This window comes from Staurois parvus, unplaced genomic scaffold (genome assembly GCF_062004578.1).
Source record: "Staurois parvus isolate SC_StPar_1 unplaced genomic scaffold, SC_StPar_1.0 ptg001167l, whole genome shotgun sequence".
Classification (NCBI taxonomy): domain Eukaryota; kingdom Metazoa; phylum Chordata; class Amphibia; order Anura; family Ranidae; genus Staurois; species Staurois parvus.
The window spans coordinates 201,816-218,884 of record NW_028318963.1 but is presented as its reverse complement, the minus strand read 5'-3'; the positions used below and the strand labels follow the sequence as shown (position 1 = coordinate 218,884).

At 44.5% G+C, this 17,069-nt stretch overlaps 2 protein-coding genes across 3 annotated transcripts in view; one reads left to right on the top strand and one right to left on the bottom strand.

Annotated features, from left to right (window-relative positions):
- The window catches only part of FGGY (FGGY carbohydrate kinase domain containing), a 401,559-nt gene extending 396,637 nt beyond the window's left edge, over positions 1-4,922 (top strand). The window contains exon 17 of one of the 2 annotated variants that reach the window (XM_089659582.1): positions 3,469-4,922. The gene's annotated coding sequence lies outside the window, so the exon portion shown is untranslated. Of the gene's footprint in view, positions 1-2,571 lie in introns of both variants that reach the window. The other variant, XM_089659583.1, reaches the window with a different exon arrangement.
- LOC149439003 (E3 ubiquitin-protein ligase RNF170-like) overlaps positions 3,165-17,069 on the bottom strand; it is a 32,551-nt gene continuing 18,646 nt past the window's right edge. The window contains exons 4-6 of the mRNA XM_089659588.1: positions 11,281-11,354; positions 7,465-7,572; positions 3,165-4,892 (exon numbers count right to left, since the gene is read on the bottom strand). Of these exons, the coding sequence (XP_089515714.1) occupies positions 4,587-4,892; positions 7,465-7,572; positions 11,281-11,354 (488 nt within the window). The 3' untranslated portion in view covers positions 3,165-4,586. The remainder of the gene's footprint in view (positions 4,893-7,464; positions 7,573-11,280; positions 11,355-17,069) is intronic.

Sequence of the window (17,069 nt, the reverse complement as noted above, 5' to 3'; positions counted from 1 at the left end):
CACCAGTTTGGTTCTAGTGAACTGACATTGTGCTGTTGTGGGTTACTCCATTTCGTACATTCTCACTGCTTTATGAACAGGGCTGGCTGAGTTTATGTACGTATTTAAGAAAGTAGAGGAGCTGGATTTGAAGTTTGGTTATTCAGTTACAACCCTTCCTCATTTTTTCTGATTCAGTGAATCTCGGCCACTTTGGAAAATACAAAATTGGGGAGGGATAATCCTATAAAAGCGGAACACTCCAAACTTGAGCAATTCACGTGAACAGAAAAGTGCCAAATGGTCAGTTTAATATTCCATACATCCTTTATTCCTGACAGTGAAGTCACAACCAGTGAATAGACAGTTTCCAATGCGTTTCTGGGGCCAAGGAATTCCCCTTCATCAGGGTTCAGGGTTGGTAGCTAGAGTGTAAATGTGGGTTCCGATGAAACCTCCTGGACAGAGATCTCAGCCTTGAACATGGACAGATGCAGGGGCGGACTGACAACTCATGGGGCCTCCGGGCAATAGGGGATCATGGGGCCCCTGTGTCCTTGCCCAAACTCAAAAAAGCCTATCAAAAAGGTACCATGGGCATCTCATGGGGCCCCCTACTGACCCCGGGCCCTCGGGCAGTGCCCGAGTATCCAAATGGTCAGTCCGCCCCTGGACAGATGTGTACACTTCAATGGCTACTGTATATAGCAGTGTTGCCGGCAACAAAGGAAATTCCTTGGCCCCTGAAACTCACTGTCAGTAATAAAGGATATAGAGATTCTTGAACTGATTGTTTGTTGACTGTTTAGTTCCATGCTTGTGAATTTATGTATGTGGCTTAGTAAAGTGATATTAAACCTTCAAGTTTTTTTATTAAAATAACAAACATGTCTGTACTTACCTGCTCTGTGCAATGCTTTTGCACGGAGCAGCCCTGATCCTCCTCCCCTTGGGGTCCCCCGCCGGTGCTCCTGGATCCTCCTCTTCAGCGGGTGCCCCCATTGAAAGCCGCATTGACACAAAGTGAGTGACTCGGCCCCGCCACCCCCGATCCTGTGTCACAGCATTTGATTTACAGCGGAGGCAGCCAATGGCTCCCACTGCTATCAATCTACCCAATGAGGAGGGAGATAGCAGCTGGAGCCGCTGCTTTCGTGCACATTGCTGGATCAGATCGGGCTCAGGTAAGAAAAAGGAAGGGGGGGGATCTGGAGTACAAAGGGTTTTTCACCTTAATGTCCACAGTCTACGGTCTGGCCTCCTAAAGTCTGAAGGCTAGTAAACTGGCCCTTTGTTTAAAAAGTTTGTAGGCCCCTGGTATAGAGGAATAAGGGCCTCCATCCTCCTGCTGGTGGTCCCTCTGGTGATATAAAGATCTATATAGAGGAATCAGGACCTCCTTCCTCCTGCCGGTGACCCCTCTAGTGATATCAAGATCTATATAGAGGAATCAGGACCTCCTTCCTCCTGATAGTGACCCCTCTAGAGATATAAAGATCTATATAGAGGAATCAGTACCTCCTTCCTCCTGCTGGTGGTTCCTCTAGTGATATCAAGATCAGGGGCGGACTGACAACTCATGGGGCCCCCGGCAATAGGGGATCATGGGGCCGCTGTGTCCTTGCCCAAACTCAAAAAAGCCTATGAAAAAGGTACCAGGGGCATCTCATGGGGCCCCATACTGACCCCGGCCCTCAGGCAGTGCCAGAGTTTCCAAATGGTCAGTCCGCCCCTGATCAAGATCTATATAGAGGAATCAGGACCTCCTTCCTCCTGCTGGTGGTCCCTCTAGTGATATAAAGATCTATATAGAGGAATCAGGACACCTTCCTTTTGCTGATGACCCCTCTAGTGATATTTATATCTATATAGAAGAATCAGGACCTCCTTCCTCCTGCTGGTGGTCCCTCTAGTGATATAAAGATCTATATAGAGGAATCAGGACCTCCTTCCTCCTGCTGGTGGTCCCTTTAATGATATAAAGATCTATATAGAGGAATCATGCAGGACCTCCTTCCTCCTGCTGGTGGTTCCTCTAGTGATATAAAGATCTATATAGAGGAATCAGGACCTCCATCCTCCCGCTGGTGGTCCCTCTAGTGATATAAAGATCTATATAGAGGAATCAGGACCTCCTTCCTCCTGCTGGTGGTTCCTCTAGTGATATAAAGATCTATATAGAGGAATCAGGACCTCCTTCCTCCTGCTGGTGAACCCCCTAGTGATATAAAGATCTATATAGAGGAATCAGGACCTCCATCCTCCCACTGGTGGTCCCTCTAGCGATATAAAGATCTATATAGAGGAATCAGGACCTCCATCCTCCCGCTGGTGGTCCCTCTAGTGATATAAAGATCTATATAGAGGAATCAGGACCTCCTTCCTCCTGCTGGTGAACCCCCTAGTGATATAAAGATCTATATAGAGGAATCAGGACACCTTCCTTTTGCTGATGACCCCACTAGATATGCACCCCAGACCTCTTTCTGCCAATCTTTTTCTTTTGTAGTTCTGACCAACATTGTAGACACAATATTATGGTTATTTGTCTCCAAGTGCATAACTTTGCATTTTTGAAATCCTGAAATATAGTTTCCACCGGTCTGACCAACCTTCCAGCAATACCAAGTCATGTTCCATGCTACAAACACCTCCAGGACTATCAACCCTATTGCGCACTTTTATGTCATCAGGAAAAATACATACCTTACCCAATAAACCTTCAGTTATATCGCTTACAAACAGACTAAATTGAGCAGGACATACAACAAAGCCTTGTGGTACACCATTGGTGATCGGTCTCTGTTGTGAAAGAACCCCATTTACAGCCAGGCTGTCATATCTATCCTTTTGCCAACTGCAAATCCACTGAACCAAGAGTCCTCCGAATGGTTTGGGCCATGCAGGTGACCTCCTTCAGAAAGCAGGAGGGCAGCTGCTTTACATAGGACCCAGAAGCCAGCAGCAATCAATGTAGTAGTGGTGCCTACTACAGGGATTTCCAGCTTCCACATGGATCCCACAGGTATGGTAAATATACATACTTACAATGATCTAAGCTGTAAAAAGATGTAACAATTGCCATACCTGGAATTCAGATTTACGAAAAAATATATTAAATAAAGTTTTTTTTAAAAAACATCAATGATGTCTGGCCATGAAAAAGATAAGTAATGCTGCAGGTATAAACTGTGTACCATTTAATCCCCATCCAATGGGATACATGTGTAAACAGGACATAATTAAAGCAGAAAAGAAAATATAAACTTGTCCATTTTACTGCAAAATATACAAATAATAAAATAAAATATACAGTAGTTTATGTATACATATTATTAACATATATATTACATTCAAGTAAACTGGGTTGGGAGCAGAAATTGAATTCACAAGGTCCCCATTGTTTTATGTAACGCCTGCTGGTGACTATTGATTTAAAAAGTCCTCAAAATGGTCTTTCATTCCTTGGCTTATTCTGTTCTTTTACAGACAAATCACGGAGCAATTAAAATATGAAAATATAAAGTTCTAATGTCCTTTCTCCATGGCTGTATGAGAGTGAAAATGTAGAATAAAGTCCAACACGAAATTTCCAGTGCTTCAGATGTTTGAATGAAGTTTACTTCATAAAGTCTAGCATCAGTCCAGGTTTGGTGATTCTGCTAAGAGCAAATAAATGAATTTATGTAACAAAAAAAGTTTTTTTAACACAATTGAAGTCCATCTTGAATTGTCTCCACTGTTGCCATATAAAGAGAAGAAAGACCACTACCAGATCATCGATGATGTTGAGGATTCCATATAGAGAGTCAGGGATGACAGTGAAAGGTGAATAGTGAATTGTTCCCACTGTTGCCATGATGTTGAGGATCAAGTCATTAGATGAAGTCTTTAGTTTGCAGTTACAGTGGAGCAGATGGACTGTGGTGAAGACTCTGGCCTGGACCATTGTCTTTCCTTCCAATTGGAACTGCTTGCTGATGTTTTTCATACAGATAAAGAGAGGAAAGACCACTACCAGATCATCGATGATGCTGAGGATTCCATACGGGGGGTCAGGGATGACAGCAAAAGGTGAATAGTGAATTGTTTCCACTGTTGCCATGATGTTGAGGATCAAGTCATTAGATCAACTCTTTAGTTTGCTGTCACAGTGAAGCAGCTGGTCTTTGGTCAAGACTCAGAGAAAACACTCTGTGTGGCTGTCTGGACCATGGTCTTTCCTTCTGACCGGAATTGTTGACTGATGTTTATCATATGTTTATCATATGGATAAGGAGAAGAAACACCACTACCAGATCATCGATGGTGCTGAGGATTCCACACAAGGAGTCAGTGAATGATTAAAACAAGAACACGATGGCTCCAAAGGAGCAGACCACCAGTCCATGATCTTTCCTTATGGCCAGAACTGTTGGCTGATGTGTATAATCCAGATAAAGTGAAGAAAGACCACCACCAGATCATTGATGATGCTGAGGATTCTACATAGGGTTTCAAGGATGACAGCAAATGGTGAATAGTGAATTGTCTCCATTGTTGCCATGATGTTAAGTCGTTAGATCAAGTCTTTAGTTTACAGTCACAGAGAAGCAAATGGTCTCTGGTCAAGACTCGGACAAGATGCTCTGTGTGGCTGTCTGGACTATGGTCATTCCTTCCGACCGGAACTGCAGGCTGATGTTTATCATGCAGATAAGAAGAAGAAAAACCACTACAAGATCATCGATGGTGCTGAGGATTCCACACAGGGGGTCAGGGACAATGGTGAATGGTGAAGACAAGAATGTGATGGCCCCAAAGGAGCAGACCACCAGTCTCAGACAGAAGATCATCACAAGTCCACCCATGGTGAAGACCCTTCTCAAGGCAAGGTTCAATAGTAATGGAAGGTCGTACAAGTAATCTGTGATCTGGAATAAAAATTAAAAAACTTAGTTGAAGCAACAGCTTATGTTTTCAATGAACATATAGAGCAACTGAGCAGTAAACTACTGTATATTGAAGCCAAAAACGTTTCATTGCTTTTTGATACAATGTTGAAGAGTTAGAACCTCTGTCAAGATTTTATTGCTGTCTGAAGAAATCCAACCTTTTGTTTGTCCTGGTGAGAAAGTGATGAGAAATCTAAAATTCTACACTAGTCACTAGAAAAGAAGGTGAGGGAAATCTTGCAATGGGGATTTGGTTGTTCCCAGGGGCGGACTGACCATTTGGAAACTCGGGCACTGCCCAAGGGCCCGGGGTCAGTAGGGGGACCCATGAATGCCCCTGGTACCTTTTTCATAGGCTTTTTTGAGTTTGGGCAAGGACACAGGGGCCCCATGATCCCCTATTGCCCAGGGGCCTCATGAGTTGTCAGTCCGCCCCTGGTTGTTCCCCTAGGACTGGATGTGAAGCGAGATCTCAGCAATGGGATAAGACAGCATATAAAATATCAGCGTTTTTAACCACTCCCTACTCAAAATAAAGGTACTGTAACAGAGCCGACCCAGTCTGCGTTTTGGCACTTCCGTTATAATACCGCTTCCCCCTCCTAACACCAACCACAGACACCACAGCCGACCAAACAAGACTAGATGACACCAGTCTGTCTGAACATGGAACTCTTTATCTGAAACTCGAACTGGCTTTTTATACACTCAGGGGGCAATCCCCCCTCACTGCATAATGACACAGGGCGGGGCAATCTACACTTAGCAACAAGAGACACACAGGTATTCAAACTTCACACTAGCAGACAGTCCCATCAGGAGGGAAGGCTGCTGGAGACACCCCCCAGTAAGCTAATACACATAAACTCATACATCCCATAATAGTTTGCTCCCAAGCAAGAAACAAAAAAGAACAATGGGATGCAACCACATGGTATTAAACAATCAACAACCCCCCCACCCCAATATTAGGACAGATCACCCTGTACCCCTAACAGGCATAGGGTGATTTACACATAAGAGGGATATGGGGAGCTGAGACAGGGGTCTCCCCACCTCTCTAAAGTGAGCTGTGCTCCCCACCCAAAGTGACTCCCGTCACAAGTACGTATGTGAGCTTTAGCAGCTCAAGGATATGTGAACCACCAACAAATCGTAGCTAGCATGATACTGACCTAATACGTGTCAGTGATGCAATTTCCAACCCAAATTATACATACATTATAAATCAAAGAGAACTGAAGCCAGAAGAGGAAGCCTGGGGGAAAAATGCTACTTGCCTGACCATCTCTGCCGTCAATATTTTTCGAATCACTAACTGGAATAATATTGCAGAAATTTAAAATGATTGTAAACTCTTTCATATACCCAGTGAAGTGACTGACCTCAGGTGATATGCAGAGATAAAAAAAAAATCATCCTACATAAGCTGTATCTGTTTATCTGCAGTATTCTCTTCTCTACATTTGTTCAAAGTGCCCAATTTATACAGCTTGTCTGAGCATTCAGGAATCAGGGGTGGGAACTTAAGTTATACTCTGCAGAGGTCAGTGAGAGCTGATTGGAGGGAAGGGCACCCCCCTCCCCTTCACACAGCACACATGAACAGAGCTAAGATGTCAATCACATGCTGTGTACTGGAGGTCCCTCCCCTGTCACCATTTTTCTCTTGGTGTCAGGAAACCTTGTCAGAAGTGACTCATGCAGATAGAAGAGGAACAAGGCAGAAAACAGAAACATGTCTTTATGGAGCTGGTTTATAAATGGTGTTCCAATTCATTACAAAGGTGTTCAGAAGGGTTGAAGTCAAGGCCACGCGAGTTCCTCCACACCAAATTGGTCAAATCATGTCTTTAAGGAGCTGGTTTACAAATGGTATACCAATTTGTCCCAAAGGTGTTCAGAAGGGTTGAGGTCAGGGTTCTCACGAGGAGACTCACCAGGAGACTCGACTTTACCCACAACAAACTGGTCAAACCATGTCTCTACGGACCTGGCTTTTGAGCACACCTGTTGCTTAATGCTCTGGATTGAGACATGTACACATTATAGAGGGATATGCTTTGTTCATATTGCATGTCTGAGGTTTACAACCACTTTAAATCATAACCACCTATCTGCTTTCTTGTCGCTGACTCAAAAAGTGTTGAAGCCATCAAATCAGCTTGACAGGCTAGCTATTTTCAGAAGGTTAGCAAAGATATCCCCCAGGGGCGGACTGACCATTCCAGCACTCGGGCACTGCCCGAGGGCCTGGGGTCAGTAGGGGGCCCAATGAAATGCCCCTGGTACCTTTTTATAGGCTTTTTTTGAGTGTGGGCAAGGACACAGGGGCCCAATGATCCACTATTGCCCGGGGGCCCCATGAGTTGTCAGTCCACCCCTGACATCCCCATATCTCTCTTAGTATAGGTTTCCTTTTAATCCCACACTTCTATCTCTCTGTATATGTTATGGTGTATGTTATGGGGGGATTCCAAAATATATATAATTTAGGTTCACAAAACTCAGCACAGTTTTTTTTTAAATCTCTATAACGTGAAATACTTACAGGTTGAGGTCGCCCAGAGAAGCGATTATTGTAATGTCTGATATCTTTTTGCATCGCTCTGTTCATCTTATCTTGTTGGACATCGCATATGTTGCAGAGGTAACGGACCTGCCGGAGAAACAGACATTTTTATAGCAGGACGGTGAGATTTGTAGCATGATGATGATGCTTAGATGGGGAAAGCCGTGCTCAGGGCAGGCCAGACATAGCTCAACTATTCTACTATCATTTCTAGAAATTGCTCCCTAAGGGTTGCAATAGATAGCTAAACAGATTAGAAAAATGGCTTCCTACCAAGTAGCATGTAGCAGTAGTAGCAGCTAATCTTACATGATTAAACAATGCTTCAATTATGTGTGACTGATCACTATTACTTACTACAATACAGTATATGGCCAAGTTTGTGGACATCTGACCATTACACATATAGGAGCTTGCTGAACATCCCATTCCACAACCATGGTTATTAATATGGAATTTCCTCCACTCTACTGGGATGGCCTTTAACAACATTTTGGATTGTGTCTATGGCAATTTGTGCCAATTCAGCAAACAGAGCATTTGTGAAGTCATGTACAGTTATTGGATTAGAAGACCTGGCTCACCATTGGTGTTAGAGTTCATCCCTAAGGTGTTCAGAAGGGTTGAGGTCAAGACCAATAGAGTTCCTCCATACCAATCTGGTCAAACCATGTCTTTATGGAGCTAGTTGGTTTATAAATGGTGTTATGATTCATCCCAAAGGTGTTCAGAAGGATTGAGGTCAAGACCAATAGAGTTCCTCCATACCAATCTGGTTAAACCATGTCTTTATGGAGCTGGTTGGTTTGTAAATGTTATAATCCTTCCCAAAGGTGTTCAGAAGGATTGAGGTCAAGGCCATGTAAGTTCCTCCATACCAATCTGGTCAAACCATGTCTTTATGGAGCTGGTTTATAAATGGTGTTATAATTCATCCCAAAGGTGTCCAGAAGGATTGGGGTCAAGGCCACGTGAGTTCCTCCACACCAATCTGGTCAAACCATGTTTTTATGGAGCTGGTTTATAAATGGTGTTCCAATTTATCCCAAAGGTGTTCAGTAGGGTTGAGGTCATGGCTCTCACCATGAGACTAGACTTTACCCACAACAAACTGCTCAAACCATGTCTCTATGGACCTGGCTTTTGAGCACACATGTTGTTTTTTCCCTGCTGACATCTCACCTCCAATATACACATATTGGTGTTTCCCTAGTGAGATACACCTCCAGCACACATACAGTCATGGCCGAAATTGTTGGCACCCTTGATATTTCTCCAGGAAATCATGTATTTCTCACGAAACGTATTGCATTAACACATGTTTTGCTATACACATGTTTATTCCCTTTGTGTGTATTGGGACAAAACAAAAAAAGGGAGGAAAGAAAGCAAATTCGACATAATGTCACACAAACCTCCAAAAATGGGCTGGACAAAAGTATTGGCACCCTTTCACAACTGCGGATAAATAAGAATGTTACAAGCATGTGATGCTCCTGTAAACTCACCTGGGGCAAGTAACAGGTGTGGGCAATATAGAAATCACACCTGAAAGCAGATAAAAAGGAGAGACGTTCACTTAACCTTTGCATTGTGTGTCTGTCTGTGCCACACTAAGCATGGACAACAGAAAGAGGAGACGAGAACTGTCTGAGGACCTGAGAACCAAAATTGTGGCAAAATATCAACAATCTCAAGGTTACAAGTCCATCTCCAGAGAACTAGATTTGCCTTTGTCCACAGTGCGCAACATTATCAAGAAGTTTGCAACCCATGGCACTGTAGCTAATCTCCCTGGTCGTGGACGGATGAGGAAAATTGATGAAAGATTGCAACGCAGAATAGTCCGGATGGTGGATAAGCAGCCCCAAACATGTTCCAAAGACATTCAAGCTGTCCTGCAGGCTCAGGGAGCATCAGTGTCAGCGCGAACTATCCGTCGACATTTAAATGAAATGAAACGCTATGGCAGGAGACCCAGGAGGACCCCACTGCTGACACAGAGACATAAAAAAGCAAGACTACAGTTTGCCAAAATGTACTTGAGTAAGCCAAAAGCCTTCTGGGAAAACGTCTTGTGGACAGATGAGACCAAGATAGAGCTTTTCGGTAAAGCACATCATTCTACTGTTTACCGAAAACGGAATGAGGCCTACAAAGAACAAAACACAGTACCTACGGTAAAATATGGTGGAGGTTCAATGATGTTTTGGGGTTGTTTTGCTGCCTCTGGCACTGGGTGCCTTGACTGTGTGCAAGGCATCATGAAATCTGAGGATTACCAAAGGATTTTGGGTCGCACTGTAGGGCCCAGTGTCAGAAAGCTGGGTTTGCGTCCAAGATCCTGGGTCTTCCAGCAGGACAATGACCCCAAACATACGTCAAAAAGCACTCAGAAATGGATGGCAAAGAAGCGCTGGAGAGTTCTGAAGTGGCCAGCAATGAGCCCAGATCTAAATCCCATTGAACACCTGTGGAGAGATCTTAAAATTGCTGTTGGGAAAAGGTGTCCTTCCAATAAGAGAGACCTGGAGCTGTTTGCAAAGGAAGAGTGGTCCAAAATTCCGGGTGAGAGGTGTCAGAAGCTTATTGATGGTTATAGGAAGCGACTGATTTCAGTTATGTTTTCCAAAGGGTGTGCAACCAAATATTAAGTTAAGGGTGCCAATACTTTTGTCCAGCCCATTTTTGGGGTTTTGTGTGACATTATGTCATATTTGCTTTTCTGCCTCTGTTTTATATTTGTTCCAATACATACAAAGGGAATAAACATGTGTATAGCAAAACATGTGTTAATGCAATACCTTTTTTGTGTGAAATACTTGATTTTCAGGAAAAATATCAAGGGTGCCAACAATTTCGGCCATGACTGTATATTGGCCTTTTCCAAGTGGTATTCCATCTCCAGCACACACACTTTGGCCCATAAGGATGATTATGGAAACTTGGGATGCCCATTCTAATGGTTTGTCCCAATGCTTTGGGATAAATTGGAACACCATTTGTAAACCAGCTCCATAAAGACACGTACAAAGCTGTCCACCATACTGCCCCGAACTACATCACTGACCTAATATCCAAGTACCACCCAGCACGCACACTCCGCTCCTCACAAGTCCTCCTTCTCTCTAGTTCCCTGGTCTCCTCCTCCCATGCCCGCCACCAGGACTTCTGCAGGGTGTCACCCATCCTCTGGAACTCCCTGCCCCAACCCAACAGATTATCACCTACTCTCCTCTCCTTTAGGCACACCCTGAAAACCCATCTCTTCAGGGAAGCCTACCCCCCCCCCCCTGCTAACTTGCCGACCTCCTCCACTCTTCCTACCACTCCATCCCCCACAGCTATCTCCTCCTGTGCCACCATCCCCTCCCTCCTAGATTGTAAGCTCCAAAGAGCAGGGCCCTCAATCCCCTCATGTTTTGCATTGTATTGGTATTGTTCTGTCACATGTTCTGTCCCCCTTTGTAATGTACAGCGCTGAGCGAACTATTGACGCTTTATAAATACTGTATAATAATAATAATAATGCTTTGATGATTTGCTTAAGGAGTATCAGATATTTTGCCCACAAAGACCCATCTGCCTCCTTTGGCAAAACTATGCCAAACCATGTTCAGTAAAGCAAATGCAAAGTGCAAAACGTACAGCAACATATAGCAACCAATTAACCAATTGACCTGATGTCAGTGAAATGTGGTTGCCTTGCCAAGTATATTATCACTGCTCTTGGAATGGTCTTTTTGAATAATGCCATTGTTTATATAGATAGCCCCAAGTAAAAGTCAAAGGTACCTTTTGCCTGCAGAGGGGACAACTGATGGCTCCCATCCATGGGTCGTGTTTCCAGTATTCAATAAGACAGGAACCTGAAGGGAATAAACAGAACAATAATTAATTACAGGTCCTCTTTTCATTATTCATATCAATACCAAAAAAATAATCTTTCTTCCTATGATACAATGAGAAATATTTGTGAAATTAGAATAATTGAGAAATTGAGAAGTAATGTGGCAAAAGCGGGCCGACTTTATTTTAAACTGAATGTATTTTACTGACCCATTACTACTGGTATAAATTACAACATATACTATGCTATATAGACAATATGTGTGCACTTGATCATCACACCTGTGTGAGTTTTTTGGAAATCCAACCCCAACCATGGATATTAAAAAAAGAGTTGCTCCCCCCCCCCTCCCTTTGTGGCTATTGCAGCCTTCACTTAGGAAGGCTTTCCACATGATTTTGGAGTTTATGTGGGAGAATTCAGACAAAAGAACTTTTGTGAGGCCAGCCACTGATATTGGATGAGAAGACCTAGCTTAAAACTGGTGTTCGGGGCTCTGTGAATTGTCTAAATCCCTTGTGTTCACCTTGTGGCCTGAAGACCCTTTGGTACCTATGGAGTGGCCCTTTGTTCCCACAAGCCAGTAGTGGAGGCATGGATTGGCGGAGAGGCTGTAAAGTCAGTAATCTCTAGCAGTCTCCTGTAATATATTGTCACTCTCTAGTGCCTAGTACACACTATGAGAAAATTAGATGAAGATCATCCGATTCTTCACGAATGATGAAAGCACTATACTACTGATCAGATAATTGACTGATTATTCTTCAGACAGAAATTTTCGTTTGATTTTCTTATGGTGTGTACCGGCCATAACAGTCTTCTGCAGCCAATCTTCAACCTTCAGCTACACCTGTAGCATGTCCCCAGTCTCTACACCTCTAGCAGTCTCTAAGGCCAGCTACCGACATTGGATGAGAAGACCTAGCTTAAAACTGGTGTTCAAATTTATCTCAAAAGTGTTCAGTAGGGTTGAGGTCGGAGCTCTGTGAATTGTCTAAATCCCTTGTGTCCACCTTGTGGCCTGAGGACCCTTTGGTACCTATGGAGCGGCTCTTTGGTCCCAGCAGCCAGTAGTGGAGGCACAGATTGGCAGAGAGGCTGTAAAGTCAGTAATCTCTAGCAGTCTCCTGTAATATATTGTCAGTCTCTAGTGCCTAGTACACACTATGAGAAAATTAGATGAACGATCATCCGATTCTTCACGAATGATGTAACATCATATCTACGTACTAGTGAAGTAGAAGAGGAAGTCTAGGATCGTTCTTTGCTTCTGATCATGTGTGTTTTTTTCTACTTAATCATTTTTGTTCAATTACTGTACACACAGAACGAAAATCGAACTTTGTGTTCAGGTACAATAAACATTTTCTGGCTTGCACCCTCGGTTTTTGTTGTCCTAACAGTCGGAATCGGGTCTCAACAGCACTATACTAATGATCAGATCATCGACTGATCGTTCTTCATACAGACATTTTGTATGATTTTCTTATCCTGTGTACGGGCCATAACACTCTTCTGCAGCCAATCTTCAACCTTCAGCTACAGCTGTAACATGTCCCCAGTCTCTACACCTCTAGCAGTCTCTAAGGCCAGCTACCGATATTGGATGAGAAGACCTAGCTTCAAACTGGTGTTCAAATTTATCTCAAAAGTGTTCAGTAGGGTTGAGGTCGGGGGCAGGGGCAAACTGACAACTCATGGGGCCCCCGGGCAATAGGGGATCATGGGGCCCCTGTGTCCTTGCCCAAACTCAAAAAAGCCTATGAAAAAGGTATCAGGGGCATCTCATGGGGTCCCCTACTGACACCGGGCCCTCGGGCAGTGCCCAAGTTTCCAAATGGTCAGTCCGCCCCTGGGGTTTGTGAATTGTCTAAATCCCTTGTGTCCACCTTGTGGCCTGAGGACCCTTTGGAACCTATGGAGGTGGGTTCCAAGAGAGGCTGCTTGATGGTGTATGTAGAGCCTGACTCTCGTTCCCGGGGATGTCTGGAGCTGTGAAGATGAGTGTATTTTTCTGTCTATTGCCGGGGGGGTGGATGGTAGTAGAAGGCTCTCCCAGGTGGGGGGCAGGGGTGTTGGTCAATGTCAGGCTCTCCACAGAAGGGGGAATAGGGGGGTGGTGTTGGTAGTTGTCCATGGGGCAGACGATGTTTGTGTTGCCTAGGGCAGCACAAAACCTACAGTTGCAAGAAAAAGTATGTGAACCCCTTGGGATTACGTGGAGTTTTGCATGAATTGGGCATAAAATGTGCTCTGAACGTCATCTAAGTCACAACAATAGAAGAACACAGTCTGCTGCTAATATTTATAACGCTCCAATAAAACCTACAAAAAAAAGGCAAATTTCAGGCAGTCACAATAATAAAGACAAACACATCATTTTTTCTGTTTCATGGGTCTAATGTCCTTCCAGGCCATAGTAAGATCTCTGGAGGTGGAGAAGGGTGAACGAAGGGTTAATAAGCCAACGAATGCAGAAGCTCCACAGGTGCCTGGCTCTATTAATGGTGGCTGTGAAGAAGGACGCTGATAATTACACGAAGCACATGAATACATATTTCTATTCCGGTTTTCCTGGTGATTTCCTGGACATATGTTCCGGGATCAGTGTGAAAATGAAAGGCCAGCTGAGCAGGAATTAGGACGAAGTGGGTCAGACGTTTCCTGCCCGTAATTGGTGATGGTTCCTTCAAGGTACACAATGACTTATTCATCCAGCCAGGACCCCGGGCACTTCCTGAGGAGGGATGCCCAGCTGGCGTTATCGCCCAGCCGGCAGATAAAACCCCATTTTTCTCTATAGCTGCTTCCTCCGTTGCCGAGCCGGGGCAGATCTGTGTCCTTGTTGTCTGCATGCTACATGCATGCTGGGGGGGGCCGTTTATACAACTTGTACGGGCTGAAAATATGGGCATAAGGCTCATTTCACAGCTCCAGGAAAATGTAAAAGACACAAGTTGACACAGATCTGTAATCATTAATACATTTCTTTTTTTTTTTAATACAAGCAGTATAAGTACTTGAATGTGACCTGATAACCAGCATATTGCAGTCCATGGACAGCAGGGCTGGAGTGTGAGAAGAAAAAGCAGCACAAGGAGCCAGTCAGTTCAGGTGCCAAGAAGCATGCTGAAAGGAAAAGAGAGAAGAGCGAAAGAAAGATGAGCTCATCACTGTGCTGCTTCTCCTTTCAGTGTCCAATCAAAAGTTAGGGGCAGGTCCAGGGTGACCAGGGCTCAGGGGAAGTGGACTGAATTATGCTGGACATCAGACTGAGGACATCTATAGGCAAATTAAGTTATGAAGGAGGACATTTTTTTTTTTAAACACAAGCTGTATAAGTGCCTGAATGTGACCTGATATAAGCACAAGCACATTGCAGTCCCTGTACAGCAGGGCTGGAGTGTGAATAGAAAAAGCAGTACAAGGAGCCAATCAGTTCAGGTGCTAAGAAGCATGCTGAAGGGAAGAGAAAGCAGAGCAAAAGAAAGATGAGCTCATCACTGTGCTGCTTCTCCTTTCAATGTCCAGTCAAAGGCTGGTGGCAGGTCCAGGGCGACCTGGGCTCAGGGGAAGTGGATTGAATGATGCTGGACATTAGACTGAGGACATCTAGAGACAGAAAAAGTTATGAAGGGGGAAAACTCTGAATTAAAGATTTTTTTTTAATACAAGCAGTGTAGGTACCTGCATATGACCTGGTATTACCCTCTTGCAGACCCTGTACAGCAGGGCTGGAGTGTGAGAAGAAAAAGCAGCACAAGGAACCAGTCAGTTCAGGTGCCAAGAAGCATGCTGAAAGGAAGACAGAGAAGAGCAAAGGAAAGATGAGCTCATCACTGTGCTGCTTCTCCTTTCAGTGTCCAGTCAAAGGCTTGGGGCAGGTCCAGGGCAACCTGGGCTCAGGGGAAGTGGACTGAATTATGCTGGACATCAGACTGAGGACATCTAGAGACAGAATAAGTTATGAAGAAGGAAAACTCTGAATTGAAGATTTTTTTTTTTCAAATACAAACAGTGTATGTACCTGCGTGTGACCTGGTATTACCCTCTTGCAGTCCCTGTACAGGTGCCAAGAAACATGCTGAAAGGAAGAGAGAGCAGAGTGGCAGAGACATGAGCACCTCACTCTTTCTCCTTTCAATGTCCAGTCAAAGGCTGGGGAACAGGTCCAGGGCAACCTGGGCTCAGAGGAAGCCGGTTAAATGATGCTAGGCATCAGACTGAGGACATGTAGGAGGCAGAATAAATTATGAAGGAGGAAATCTCTGAGTTGAAGGCGGGTTTTGCTATGTTGGCTTTAAATGGGCGACTTATTTTTAGCTTGTTATTTTTACCTGGAATCCTCAAACTTCCATTGGAGCAAATCAGATATTTGGCTGCAGTTATGAAGGGATGTTGGCAACACCTGCTACTGTCAAGGTTTCTCTTTGGTTAACCCCTTGTCTACCGGGCACTGTCACCCCCGCCCTGCCCCCAGGCCAATTTTCGGCTTTCAGCTCTGTCACATTTTGAATGACAATTGCGCGGTCATGCAACACTGCACCCATATGACTTTTTTATCATTTTTTTGAGACATATAGAGCTTTCTTTTTGTGTCATTTACTCACAACTGGGGCTTTTTATTTTTTGCTAAACAAACGAAAAAGATAAAAAAATTAAAAAAAAAACATTTTTTTTTCTTAGTTTCTGTTATACAGATTTTGCAAACAGGTAATTTTTTTCCTTCGCTGATGTGCACTGATGATGCTGCAGTGATGGGCACTAATAGGCTGCACTGATGGGTACTGATGAGGCGGCAGTGATGGGCACTGATAGCCTGCACTGAAGGTCACTGATAGACAGCACTGACTGACAGCACTGATGGATAATGACTAGCGGCACTGATGGACACTTCTGGGACTGCACTGATGGACACTTCTGGGACTGCACTGATGGACACTTCTGGGACTACACTGATGGACACTGTTGGGGATGCACTGATAAACACAGCTAGGACTGCACTGATGGACACTGTTGGGACTACACTGATGGACATTGTTGGGGCTGCACTGATAAACACAGCTAGGACTGCACTGATGGACACTGTTGGGACTACACTGATGGACATTGTTGGGGATGCACTGATAAACACAGCTAGGACTGCACTGATGGACACTGTTGGGACTACACTGATGGACATTGTTGGGGCTGCACTGATAAACACAGCTAGGACTGCACTGATGGACACTGTTGGGACTACACTGGTGGATACTTCTGGGATTGCACTGATGGACACTTTTGGGACTGCACTGATGGACACTGTTGGGACTGCACTGATAGACACTGTTGTTACTGCACAGATGGACACTGGTGGGACTGCACTGATGGACACTGGTGGAACTGCACTGATGGACACTGTTGGGACTGCACTGATAGACACTGTTGGGACTGCACTGATGGACACTGTTGGGACTGCACTGATGGACACTGTTGGGACTACACAGATGGATACTTCTGGGACTGCACTGATGGACACTGTTGGGACTACACTGATGGATACTTCTGGGACTGCACTGATGGACACTGTTGGGACTGCACTGATGGACACTGTTGGGACTGCACTGATGGACACTGTTGGGACTACACTGATGGATACTTCTGGGACTGCACTGATGGACACTGTTGGGGCTGCACTGATGGACACTGTTGGGACTGCACTGATGGACACTGTTGGGACTGCACTGATGGACAC